The sequence below is a fragment of the Schistocerca serialis genome, chromosome 12, assembly GCF_023864345.2.
Source record: "Schistocerca serialis cubense isolate TAMUIC-IGC-003099 chromosome 12, iqSchSeri2.2, whole genome shotgun sequence".
Classification (NCBI taxonomy): domain Eukaryota; kingdom Metazoa; phylum Arthropoda; class Insecta; order Orthoptera; family Acrididae; genus Schistocerca; species Schistocerca serialis.
Window position 1 is genome coordinate 83,301,307 of NC_064649.1, and position 12,662 is coordinate 83,313,968.

The window sequence follows — 12,662 nt, forward strand, 5'->3', positions numbered from 1 at the left end:
ATCAACCAACCATAGCAGCAATGTGATGACTGGGTGTTGTGTGATGTCCTTAGGTTAGTTAGGTTTAAGTAGTTCTAAGTTCTAGGGGACTGATGACCATAGGTGTTAAGTCCCATAGTGCTCAGAGCCGTAGCAGCAATGTTAAAATATAATAACAAAAATAAAAACAAAATAAACTTTTATTTTAAAAAAAGTAGTATTTTTTATTTGTAAAATTTACAATGTTTTGATATATTTCGTTATTTGGGAGATAGGAGTGCTATTTTAATAACAATGTCGACAGAAACGAGCAACAAACACATGGCAGAAGAGGTGTGTAAAGGCCTACACACTCAGACATCCCTGCCAGGCTTCAATAACCCACCACAGTTTTGTTGGATCCCGGTGGAGAAGGAACGGCCTAACTGAAGAGAGCGCAGTGTGCTGGCTTTCAGTTAGGGATGAGAGATGTTGGCGAATCATCAATGCTGATTTCAGTTTGCTGTAGTGTTGTTCGTGTTTAATGTTTTTTTTCACCAGTCGTGCTAGCGCATACATAGGGCGTGAGCGGCGTCATGTGTTGAGTGACTGCTGAGAAGGACACGGGGCTGGCTCGTCCTCGTTTGAGACAGCGTTATCATCACGTGACAGAGTTTGAAAGGGGCCTCGAGGTCGTTCTTCATTTGGCCATCAGACTGATTCGTGAAATATCCACATTTGTGGCCTATTCAGATATTCCAATGTGACAGTCAAGGGTGCCCATATGGTAGTTTGTAGAGATTTGGGGGGGGGGGGGGGGGTGCTGATTTGGGGATATGGAGTACTTTTAATATTTTGATCCAGGGTCGTTCAATAAGTAATGCTCCAAATTTTTAAAGCCATTAATATACAGAGACAAATGTCCTTGTTGGTGCTTCAAATTTGATGTTTGTTCTGTGTCCCGGTGAAGTTTCGAACCGATCTGGCAGATGGCAGAGCCGTAGTACAGTGTCAAAATGGCGTCTAAATACGACTCACGTTACAAGCAGCGTGCTGTTACTGAATTCTTTTGTGCAGAAAAAAAAAGAACCGAGAACACCCATAAACGTCTATGTGCAATGAATGACAATGCTGCAGTTGATAGGATTACAGTTGGGCGATGTTGTAAAGAAAGTTACAGCCTCACGAAATGCAGAAACAGAGCTCGGGACGTCCTGTCACAGCCACTGCTCCAGACATGCTGAATGGTGTGGATGCCATTATTCGTGCCGACCGGCGCATCACAACTCGACAATTGACTGTACAGATGTCGGTCAGCATTGGAAGTGCGTCTGCAATGACAGAGACTCTCGGATATTCAAAGAGGTGCTCACTATGGGTTCCACGAATGCTCAGAGCGGAAAAAAATGGTTCAAATGGCTCTGAGCACTATGGGACTTAACTTCTGAGGTCATCAGTCCCCTAGAACTTAGAACTACTTAAACCTAACTAACCTAAGGACATCACACACATCCATGCCCGAGGCAGGATTCGAACCTGCGACCGAAGTGATCACGCGGTTCCAGACTGAAGCGCCTAGAACAGCTCGTCCACACTGGCCGGCACTACTCTTAAGGTATGCATTTTAGACCTCATGTTTAGTAGACTTTTTCTTGTTTTGGTCCATACTGCCACCTCTGAAAGTTTGTCGGGGGTGCCCTAGTTCAATATTTTTGTGTGATCACGCAGACTGCGTGGCCCGCCGAGAATTCCTTTTCTCTGCCAACCTCACCACCTCAGAGTAGGGCTCGTATCGTGTGTTCTCAATTATTTGTTGGATGTATTCGAATATCTGTCTTCCGCTACAGTTTTTGCATTCTACAACTTCACCTAGTTCCTTAATGCACGCCCTGTCGTCCTGTCTGTCCTTCCTGCCAGTGTTTTCCATATGTTCCTTTCGTCTACGATTCTGCAGAGTACCTTCCCACTCCCTGTCGTATCAATTCACCTGATTTTTAACATCATCTTAACAATTTATGAAGAGCAAATAAAATCTTTTCTTTATTCTATATCATACTACACTGAAGAGACAAAGAAACTGCTACAGCTTACTAATATCGTGTAGGGATCCACCTCCCCCCCCACCCCCCCCCCAGCCGGCTGCTGTGACCGAGCGGTTCTAGGCGCTTCAGTCGGGAGCCGCGCTGCTGCTACGGTCGCAGGTTCGAATCCTGCCTCGGGCATGGATGTCTGTGATGTCTTTACGTTAGTTAAGTTTAAGTAGTTCTAAGTCTAGGGGACTGATGACCTCAGAAGTTAAGTCCCATAGTGCTTAGACCCATTTGAACCATTTTTGACCCCCCCTCCCCCGAGGTCGCAGAAGTGCTGCAACATGACGTGGCATGTACTCGACTAATCCCGTAAGTAGTGCTGGAGAGAACTGACAACTGACACCATGTGTCCTGCAGGACTGACCATAAATCCTTAAGAGTACGAAGGGGTGGTGATCCCTTCTCAACAGCACGTTGCAATGCATTCCAAATATGCCCAATAATGTTCATGTTTGGGAAGTGTTTTAACTCAGAAAAGTGTTCCTGGAGTCATTCTGTAGCAATTCTGGACGTGTGGACCCATTGTCCTGCTGGAATTGCCGAAGTCCGTCGGACGCATGTGATCAGACTGGATGCTTAAGTACGTGTCACCTGTCAGAGTCGTAAATACACGTCTCAGGTGTCCCATATCACTCCAACTGCACACTCCCCACACCATCGCAGAGCCTCCGCTAGCTTGAACTGTCTCCCGCTGACATGCAGGATCCATGGATTAATGCGGTTGTCTCCATACCTGTACACGTCCATCCACTCGATACAATTTGAAATGAGACTCGTCCGACCTGGCAACATGTTTACAGTCATCAACAGTTCATTTTTGTCGATGTTGATGCGCACATGGGAGCCGTAAAGCTTTGTGTCGTGCAGTCATCAAGGGTACATGAGTGGGCCTTCGTCTCCGAAAGCCCACAACGATGTATTTTCGTTGAATGGTTCGCATGCCGCACACTTATTGATGGCCCAGCATTGAAATGTGCAGCAATTTGCGGAAGGTTTGCACTTATGTCACGTTGAACGAGTCTCTTCGATCATAGTTGGTCCCTTGCAGGATCTTTTTCCGGTCACACCGATGTCGGATATTTAATGTTTTACCGGATTCCTGATATTCGCTGTACACTCGTGGAATGGTCTTCCTGGAAAATCCCCACTTCATCGCTACCTCGGAGATGCTGTCTCCCATCGCTTGTGCGCCGCCTATAGCACAAATTTCAAACTGACTCAAATCTTTATAACCCGCCATTGTAGCAGCAGATACTGATCTAACAACTGCCTGGACGCTTCTCTTATACTGGGTGGTCCATTGATAGTGACCGGTCAAAATATCTCACAAAATAAGCATCAAACGAAAAAACTACAAAGAACGAAACTCGTCTAGCTTGAAGGGGGAAACCAGATGGCGCTATGGTTGGCCCGTTAGATGGCGCTGCCATAGGTCAAACGGATATCAACTGCGTTTTCTTAAATAGGAACCCCCATTTTTTATTACATATTCGTGTAGTGCGTAAAGAAATATGAAATTCTTAGTAGCACCACTTTTTTGCTTTGTGATAGATGGCGCTGTAATAGTCACAAACGTATAAGTACGTGGTATCACGTAATATTCCGACAGTGCGGACGGTATTTGCTTCGCGATACATTACCCGTGTTAAAACGGACCGTTTACCAATTGCGGGAAAGGTCGATATCGTGTTGATGTGTGGCTATTGTGATCAAAATGCCCAACGGGCGTGTGCTATCTATGCTGCTCGGTGTCCTGGACGACATCATCCAAGTGTCCGCACCGTTCGCCGGACAGTTACGTTATTTAAGGAAAAAGGAAATGTTCAGCCACATGTGAAACGTCAACCACGACCTGCAACAAATGATGATGCCCAAGTAGGTGTTTTAGCTGCTGCCGCGGCTAATCCGCACATCAGTAGCAGACAAATTGCGTGAGAATCGGGAATCTCAAAAACGTCAGTGTTGAGAATGCTATATCAACATCGATTGCACCCGTACCATATTTCTGTGCACCAGGAATTGCATGGCGATGACTTTGAACGTCGTGTACAGTTCTGCCACTGGGCACAAGAGAAATTACGGGACGATGACAGATTTTTTGCACACATTCTATTTAGCGACGAAGCGTCATTCACCAACAGCGGTAACGTAAACCGGCATAATATGCACTATTGGGCAACGGAAAATCCACGATGGCTGCGACAAGTGGAACATGAGCGACCTTGGCGAGTTAATGTATAGTGCGGCGTTATGGGAGGAAGGATAATTGGCCCCATTTTAGCGATGGCAATCTAAATGGTGCAATGTATGCTGATTTACTACGTAATGTTCTACCGATGTTACTACAAGATGTTTCACTGCATGACAGAATGACGATGCACTTCCAACATGATGGATGTCCGGCACATAGCTCGCGTGCGGTTGAAGCGCTATTGAATAGCGTATTTCATGACAGGTGGATTGGTCGTCGAAGCACCATACCGTGGCCCGCACGTTCACCGGATCTGACGTCCCCGGATTTCTTTCTGTGGGGAAAGTTGAAGGATATTTGATTTCATGATCCACCGACAACGCCTGACAACATGCGTCAGCGCATTGTCAGTGCGTGTGCAAACATTACGGAAGGCGAACTACTCGCTGTCGAGAGGAATGTCGTTACACGTATTGCCAAATGCACTGAGGTTGATGGACATCATTTTGAGCATTTATTGCATTAATGTGGTATTTACAGGTAATGACGCTGCAACAGCATGCGTTCTCAGAAATGATAAGTTCGCAAAGGTACATGTATCACATTGGAACAACAGAAGTAAAATGTTCAAAAGTACCTACGTTCTGTATTTTAATTTAAAAAACCTACCTGTTACCAACTGTTCGTCTGAAATTGTGAGCCATATGTTTGTGGCTATTACAGAGCCATCTATCACAAAGCGAAAAAAGTGGTCCAACTTAGACATTCATATTTCTTTACGTACTACACGAATATGTAATAAAAATGGGGGTTCCTATTTAAAAAAAAAACGCAGTTGATATCCGTTTGACCTATGGCAGCGCCATCTAGCGTGCCAACCATAGCGCCATCTGGTTTCCCCCTTTCAAGCTAGACGAGTTTCGTTCTTTGTAGTTTTTTTGTTTGACGCTTATTTCGTGAGATATTTGGCCCGGTCATGATGAATGAACAACCCTGTGTAGGCATTGCCGAGCGCTGCGCATCATTCTGCCTGTTTACATATCTCTGTATTTGAATATGCATGCCTAGACCAGTTTTTTTGGCGCTTCAGCGTAACACCAACGTGCAGTAGCTGCCATAAACAGTTTTTTATAAAGTTTATATAATGTGTAATTTTTGTCTTACAACATTAAGTTTCACCACGCGACCGCTACAGTCGCTGGTTCGAATCCTGCCTCGGGCATGGATGTGTGTGCTGTCCTTAGGCTACTTAGGTTTAAGTAGTTCTAAGTTCTAGGGGACTGATGACCTCAGATGTTAAGTTCCATAGTGCTTAGAGCCATTGTTTTATAAGTTTCATTTGTTGTTTACAATTTTTTTCGTCAATATATAAGGGGCGATCAAATGAAAAGTGAACACCTGCCACAACAGAACCATGGAACGGTTCCATTCAAAAGTAATCGCCACACGTGTTAATACATTTATCTACACCTACATACATACTCCGCAATCCACCATACGGTGCGTGGCGCACGGTACCTCGTAACACAACTACCATCTTCTCTCTCTGTTCCACTCCCAAACAGAACGAGGGAAAATGACTGCCTATATGCCTGTACGAGCCCTAATCTCTCTTATCTTTGTGGTCTTTCCGCGAAGTTGGCGGCAGTAAAATTGTACTGCAGTCAGCCTCAAATGCTGGTTCTCTAAATTTCTTCAGTAGAGATTCACGAAAAGAACGCCTCCTTTCCTCCAGAGACTCCCACCCGAGTTCCCGAAGCATTTCCGTAACACTCGCGTGATGATGAAACCTACCAGTAAAAAATCTAGCAGCCCGCCTCTGAACTGCTTCTATGTCCTCCCTCAATCCGACCAAATAGGGATCCCAAACGCTCGAGCAGTACTCAAGAATAGGTCGTATTAGTGTTTTATAAGCAGTCTCCTTTACAGATGAACCACATCTTCCCTAAATTCTACCAATGAACCGAAGACGACTATCCGCCTTCCCCACAACTGCCATTACATGCTTGTCCCACTTCATGTCGCCCTGCAGTGTTACGCCCAAATATTTAATCGACGTGACTGTGTCAAGCGCTACACTACTAATGGAGTATTCAAACATTACGGGATTCTTTTTCCTATTCATCTGCATTAATTTACGTTTATCTATATTTAGAGTGAGCTGCCATTCTTTACACCAATCACAAATCCTGTCCAAGTCGTCTTGTATGCTCCTTCAGTCACTCAACGACGACACCTTCCCGTACACGACAGCATCAGCAAACAGCCGCACATTGCTATCCACCCTATCCAAAAGATAATTTATGTAGATAGAAAACAACAGTGGACCTCACTGGGAGACAAGCTGAGCAATTCCTGTTTCGCAGAACGCGATGAGCCGCTGAGGAATCCACATCTGCAAACACTCTGTCACTTCCCCATCCAGTCGGAACTGATGTCCACGCACCTCTTTCTTCACGTCGCCAAAGATGTGACAGCATTCCTAGGCGATTTAACTTTATGGCATGTCTCAGTTTTTGCAAAGAGTTTTCATAGTGCTGCGCATTGATTGTGATTCCACGCTCAATGAACTCGACTGGCAGAGGGCCCCTGAAGTTGAAGAAGAAAACGAAGGCTACACTTCAGCGATTTGTTTGGAAAGTACTGTAACATTCTCCATAGTGCCCGGATCCTTCACCGTGTGACTTTGACATCTTTGGTGACCTGAAGAAAGGGATGCGTGGAGATCGGTTTCAGTCGGACGAGGAAGTGACAGACTGGTTGCCATTGTGGATTACGTTCTCGAAACAGGAACTGATCGTCTTAACGTGTGTGGAGATTACTTTTGAATGGAACCATTCCACAGTTCTCCTGTTGCGGGTGTTGGGTTTTCATTTGATTGCGCCTCATAGTTCATTTAAGTAATACGAGGGGCGTTTTGTAAGTAATGCAATACTTTTTTCTCGGCAAATTTCGGTTGAAAAATGTGTTAGTTATAGAAAGACACTAGTATTTTTCAAAAATGCTTCCATCTTGTTAAAGCTACACACAAGATAATGAAATTTGCTGAATTTACGTGGAAATAAATGCCACAGCGTAGTTTTTTTGGGGGGGAGGGCGGGGAAACGGGAGGTGGGGGAAGGAGTTTAGATGTTCCGCCAGGGGAACAGCATCACGTCGGTGTGGCTCTGTACGTCACACCTTACGTTTTTCCCTCTCTTCCTTTTTTTTTCCTTTATTGAATTTCGATTCCCCCCGAAGGGGGCGGGCTGGCAGCAGCTTGGTACGCTGCTCTTCAGCATACAGAATTTTTAAAACATAAGAAGATAAGAAACAATAGAAGCAGGCGATAAAGCGATGACTTAAATTGTAAAACGGCGGAAAATTGTGGAAAGTTAAAACATAAAACTAAGGGTGGGCGATGCTAATAAAATACACAGGAAGCAGACAGCTAAAGTCGTAGACAGACAATTAAAAAACACAGTGACAGTCTGGTTTCTGTTCGCAAGAGATATAAAAATCACACCCAGCAACAGTATGATGTCCGTTCACAACACTTCGGAAAAGACGCACAACACTTAACAAGCACTGGAAACACTGCACTAAAAAGTCGGCACGAAGATGACACACCACAGGGCAGATGGGGGAGGGGGGGGACCTGGACAGATGAGGGGAAAAAAAGGGGGGAGGAGAGGAAAAACGAAAGGGGTGGGGGCCGACGGAGGGAGAGGACTAATAAGAGGGGGGGAGGGCAGATGCGAGAGGGAATGGGGAAAGGCAGAGGAGGGAAATGCAAAAGGACTTGGTGGAGAGAAGGATGGCAGAGAGAGGGTAGGCAGGGAAAAAAAACAGGATGGAATGGGGAGAGGCAGCCCGGGAAAAGGACTGAGGAAAGGGGGGGGAGGTGAGGATCAGAGTTGATAGGAGGGATAAATGGAGGGAGAGAGGGCATCATCCGAGAGGGGGAGTTGACGGAAGTGACCTTGGGAAAGGAGATGAAGGGTGTAGATATGGAGGGTAGGGGGGACACAACAGTGAAGGCGCGGCAGAGGGCGGGAGTTGATAGGAGCAACCAGGGGATGAGAGGGACCAAGGGATGGGAGGTGTAGAGTATGTGGATATGTTCAAGGATTTTTCCCTCTCCTTTTCCTTACTCTCTAATAATGCACTTAAAGCAAGGCTTTTGCGAGCGCGTGTTCATCGCTGGGGGACTTGACAACAGATGATCTTGCCTGCTTGTTAGCCAGGGTTGAGTTGAAGGTACTGTGTCGTCCGAATGAGACGCAGCCAGTGCAAAAGCACTACAGGCATAAAGATGTGAACTGGTGACAGCGTCATGGACACTCGTCACTTGCGCGAGCTCCAGCAGTGGCACAGGTGGTGCTGAGGATGAAGATATCGACTTCGCCTTGACCAGTTGCCGGCTGAGTACAATCTGCCAGTGACCGGACGACAACAGACAGAAGCCTGCGCGGAAGACAGAAGAGCAGCTTTTTATTTTATTTATTTTTTTACTTTATTGAGTTTCAATTCCCCCTGAAGGGGGCGGGCTGGCAGCAGCTTAGTATGCCGCTCTTCAGCCTACAGAATTTGTTTTAAAAAGATGAAGATAATAAATAATAAAAGTTGGCAATAAAATCGGTGACTTAAAGCTAAAATGGCGGAAAATTGTGAAACTTAAAAAGAGCAGCCCTCGCCCACTTGGTTGTAGATCATCATCCAGAGCTGACTGAGACAGGGAATGTCGCATAGTGAACTCTTAGAAGTGAACAGACAGTTGTAATTGCATTTGCTATGTAGTGCGAAGTTTACCTACAATTATTTGCACTTAACCATTGAGGGCCTTTTTTGTGTTATACAGGGTGTCCCAAAAAGAATGGCCCAATTTTAACTTGTAATAATATTGAGACAAATGTCACTAGGTAACTGAAACAGCGCTAAATGTAATCAGCATGGTCTAGAGTTTCAGAAAAAATCCGCTAGATGTCGCTACGAGCGCTGACCTGGAGTGTGCAGCCAGTCTCGCGCAATATGGCGTCCGCGCAACAGAACGTGTATTGTGTTATTGAATTTAGTCGTACTCAATCAGTGATGGCAGTTCAACGGGCGTTTCATATTCGATTTCGTGCTAAACCACCATCCCCAAGGAACATTCAACGGTGGTATAAACAGTTTGAAGAAACAGGGTTCCTCTGTAAAGGCAAAAGTCCTGGCCGGCCATGCATTGCTGAACAAACAGTTGAACAAATCCGACGAGCATTTGAGCGGAGCCCCTGCAAGTCTACGCGTCTTGCTTGTGGAGAACTTAAGTTACCGCGCATGATATTGTGGCGTGTGTTATGACGTCGTTTAGTCCTCAAACCAAACACATTACAACTGGTACAAGCTGTTTGAGATACTGACAAAGTGAAGTGAGTGGACTTTATCAATGCTATTCTAGAGGACATGGAAGATGACACTTTTATGTCACGTTTGATATTCAGCAATGAGGCAACTTTCCATATTAGTGGTAAGGTTCACTGTCATAATGTGCGTATATGGGGGCTCGAAAATCCTCACAAAACAATTGAACACGAACGTGATTCACCAAAAGTGAATGTTTTTTCTGCTGTTTCACAAAGCATGTTTTATGGACCCTACTTTTTTGAGGAAGAAACCGTAACAGGACAATCATATCTTGCAATGCTACAGAACTGGTTATTTCCACAACTTGACTCTGACAATTTCATCTGTCAGCAAGATGGAGCACTACCGCACCGACACAACAACGTGTGCAGTTTCCTCAGTGCCAACGTGTCTCAACGTAGGATAGGGCGTACGGGACTGCGAGACCAGGCTTTACACTCTTGGCCTCCTAGGTCCGCTGACTTAAACGCCACGCGATTTCTTCCTGGGGGGATATGTTACACAATGTGTTTACGTTCCTCCATTACCTCGTGACATTAATGATCTAAAAACCAGAATATCAGCTGCTGTAGCTTCAGTGACAGAAGACACCTTACGCTCAGCTTGAGATGAATTCGGCTATTGGCTAGATGTCGTCCGTACATCCCATGAAAAACATGTTGAACATTTATGATGGATTTTCATAAACTTCTATCTTTTCTGAGTATTTTAGTATGCAATTTGTTGCTGTTAAGCGCTTCTTCCTAATAAATAATTCCATTTAAAATCGGTTCATTGTTTTTGGGACACCCTGTATTACAAGCAGTGTTGTAGACTCATGTTTCAACAGGTCACAAAGATAAGTAAACCTTTTTAACTCATTTGTAAGACTTTTTTACTAATTTGTTGGAGTGTTGTAGAACTTTCATTCTCCTATCCTGTTACCTGACCATGGGGCGTAGCTGTGTAATAGTGGCAGGGAGAAACTGTCTTAACAGTGTACTGCACCAGAAGCCGTTTTACGAACTCACAAACTCGGCCTCCACAGCAGTAGCGACGAGGCTTTTAGAAAACTGGTGACGAGGGCTTATGAGGCAAGGTGTATGGCATTTCCAGTCCATGCTGCCGCCGTTCTTCTGCAGGATTTTTGAAGTCTAACTGATGGTCTGTCGCAGCGCGCGTGGGGGTGTTAACGTGGGTGTCATCTTTCAGAGGGTGCCGGGCCTCCGCTGAAGCAGAGGCGGAGCGTGGGCGGGCGGAAGCCGGCGAGGAGGAGAGGAGGCGCCTCAAGGACCAGGTGGCGGCGCTCAAGGACGTGGCGGCCGTGGGTCGGCAGCTGCTGCAGCTGCGCGAGGAGCAGGTGGGTGCAGCTGGCGGCGGCTCGCAGCTCAGCCAGCAGGTGTTGAGGTCTCACTGCCCGACAAAGAGAAGTGAAGCACCGAGAAGGAGAGGTGAAAGGAGGGTATGTCATGTTATTTTAGTAATCACAAATTCGAGTCAGGTATACGAAAGACTTGGCACTATGATCCCACTTATCAGTAGGATGTTCATCCAGATGGGGAGGGTATCATAAAGCTGTCGTTTTCCCTCATGAGGCTACTGGCCAACAACCACTACACCTGGTCCTCGAGATCTTGAGTATTAGCACTGCGATGCAGCTGACAACCATGTTGTCCTACACATAATATGCAGGGTCGTCCATTGATCGTGACCAGGCCAAATATCTCACGAAATAAGCGTCAAACGAAAAAACTACAAAGAACGAAACTTGTCTAGCTTGAAGGGGGAAGCCAGATGGAGCTATGGTTGGATCGATAGATCGCGCTACCATGTGTCAAACGGAATCAACTGCTTTTCCTTAAATAGGAACCCCAATTATTGCACACGAGGTAACACATGAGGATGCAGGATGTGCATAACTTACAACTGGTGACCTGGACTCGTACCTGATGACTCCCCACAGAATGACGCAGGAGTAACACCGCAGTGCCTCTCCGAAACATTGAAGGAATGGGACTTCTCTCTAGATTGCTGCCATACTCGCTGATGAGCGTCACCTTGGGTGGTGCAGAAGAGTGATTCATCACTGAACGCGGTGCTCATCAGCAACCTGTGCTTCCTGCTCGCAGCACTACTCCAAACACAATCGTTTGTGTTGTGATGTTACCAGCAGGTTACACATGGAATGGTAAAACCTTAGTCTGTCTGCTGCTAGTTTCTTATTGATGGTGCCTGGTTGACACAGAGGTTTGGAGGGAGTCCACTAGTTCTTCTAAGAGGCCAGGTGCAGATCTGAACAGGTCACAATGTGGTTGGTGCACAGACAGTGATCCTACCTTGTGGTCATCAGATGCAGTCCACCTGAACCTTGACAGCGAGTGTAGTTGCCCTCAAATTCCAACGATATCCAACGTCGGGCTCCACAAATCTGAATATTGCACAATTTGACCAGCCGGCCAAATGGATATCCACCAATGGGTCCTTTCAAACTCAGTCAGTTGCTGATAATGCTGTTTTGCACTAGTGCACGGCATTTCCCTGTCCTTTATGGTGATCACTCGAGATCTGATGCTGTTCATATCCCTGTACAGGCTGAGTTAAAAACGATTTCAGAAATTTGGAATGGTATAGAAATTTATTGAGATAACTTGCAATCGGTATAGATTATTTTGTAGCAAACAAAGGAGCGCAGTGTAGTGCATAGTTTAAATGTTTGCTATCACTAGAATGGAGCGTACTCACTGTGTATTTTGATTTCGTGAAAATAACCCTGGCGCAGATTTCGTACCTGATATGCTAAGGAATCTCGAAGCAGGCCTACAATTTACTAAACGTCAAATGTGCGTGAATTTCTAAGGGACCAAACTGCTGAGGCCATCGGCCCATAGACTTACACATTACTTAAATTCACACAACCATGCCTGAGGGAGGACTCGAACCTCTGGCGAGAGGGGCCGCGCAGTCCGTGACATGGCGCCTCAAACCATTCGGCTACAATTTACTCCTGGCACAATAACTTTCTTGACATTAGCTGTTCATTGCGACATGATAAATTAGCA

At 45.7% G+C, this 12,662-nt stretch overlaps 1 protein-coding gene across 2 annotated transcripts in view; it reads left to right on the forward strand.

Annotated features, from left to right (window-relative positions):
• LOC126428239 (plectin) overlaps positions 1–12,662 on the forward strand; it is a 213,286-nt gene that overhangs the window by 116,329 nt on the left and 84,295 nt on the right. For both annotated transcript variants that reach the window (XM_050090154.1, XM_050090155.1), the window contains exon 9: positions 10,816–10,963. In XM_050090154.1, coding sequence (XP_049946111.1) covers positions 10,816–10,963 — 148 coding nt within the window. The remainder of the gene's footprint in view (positions 1–10,815; positions 10,964–12,662) is intronic.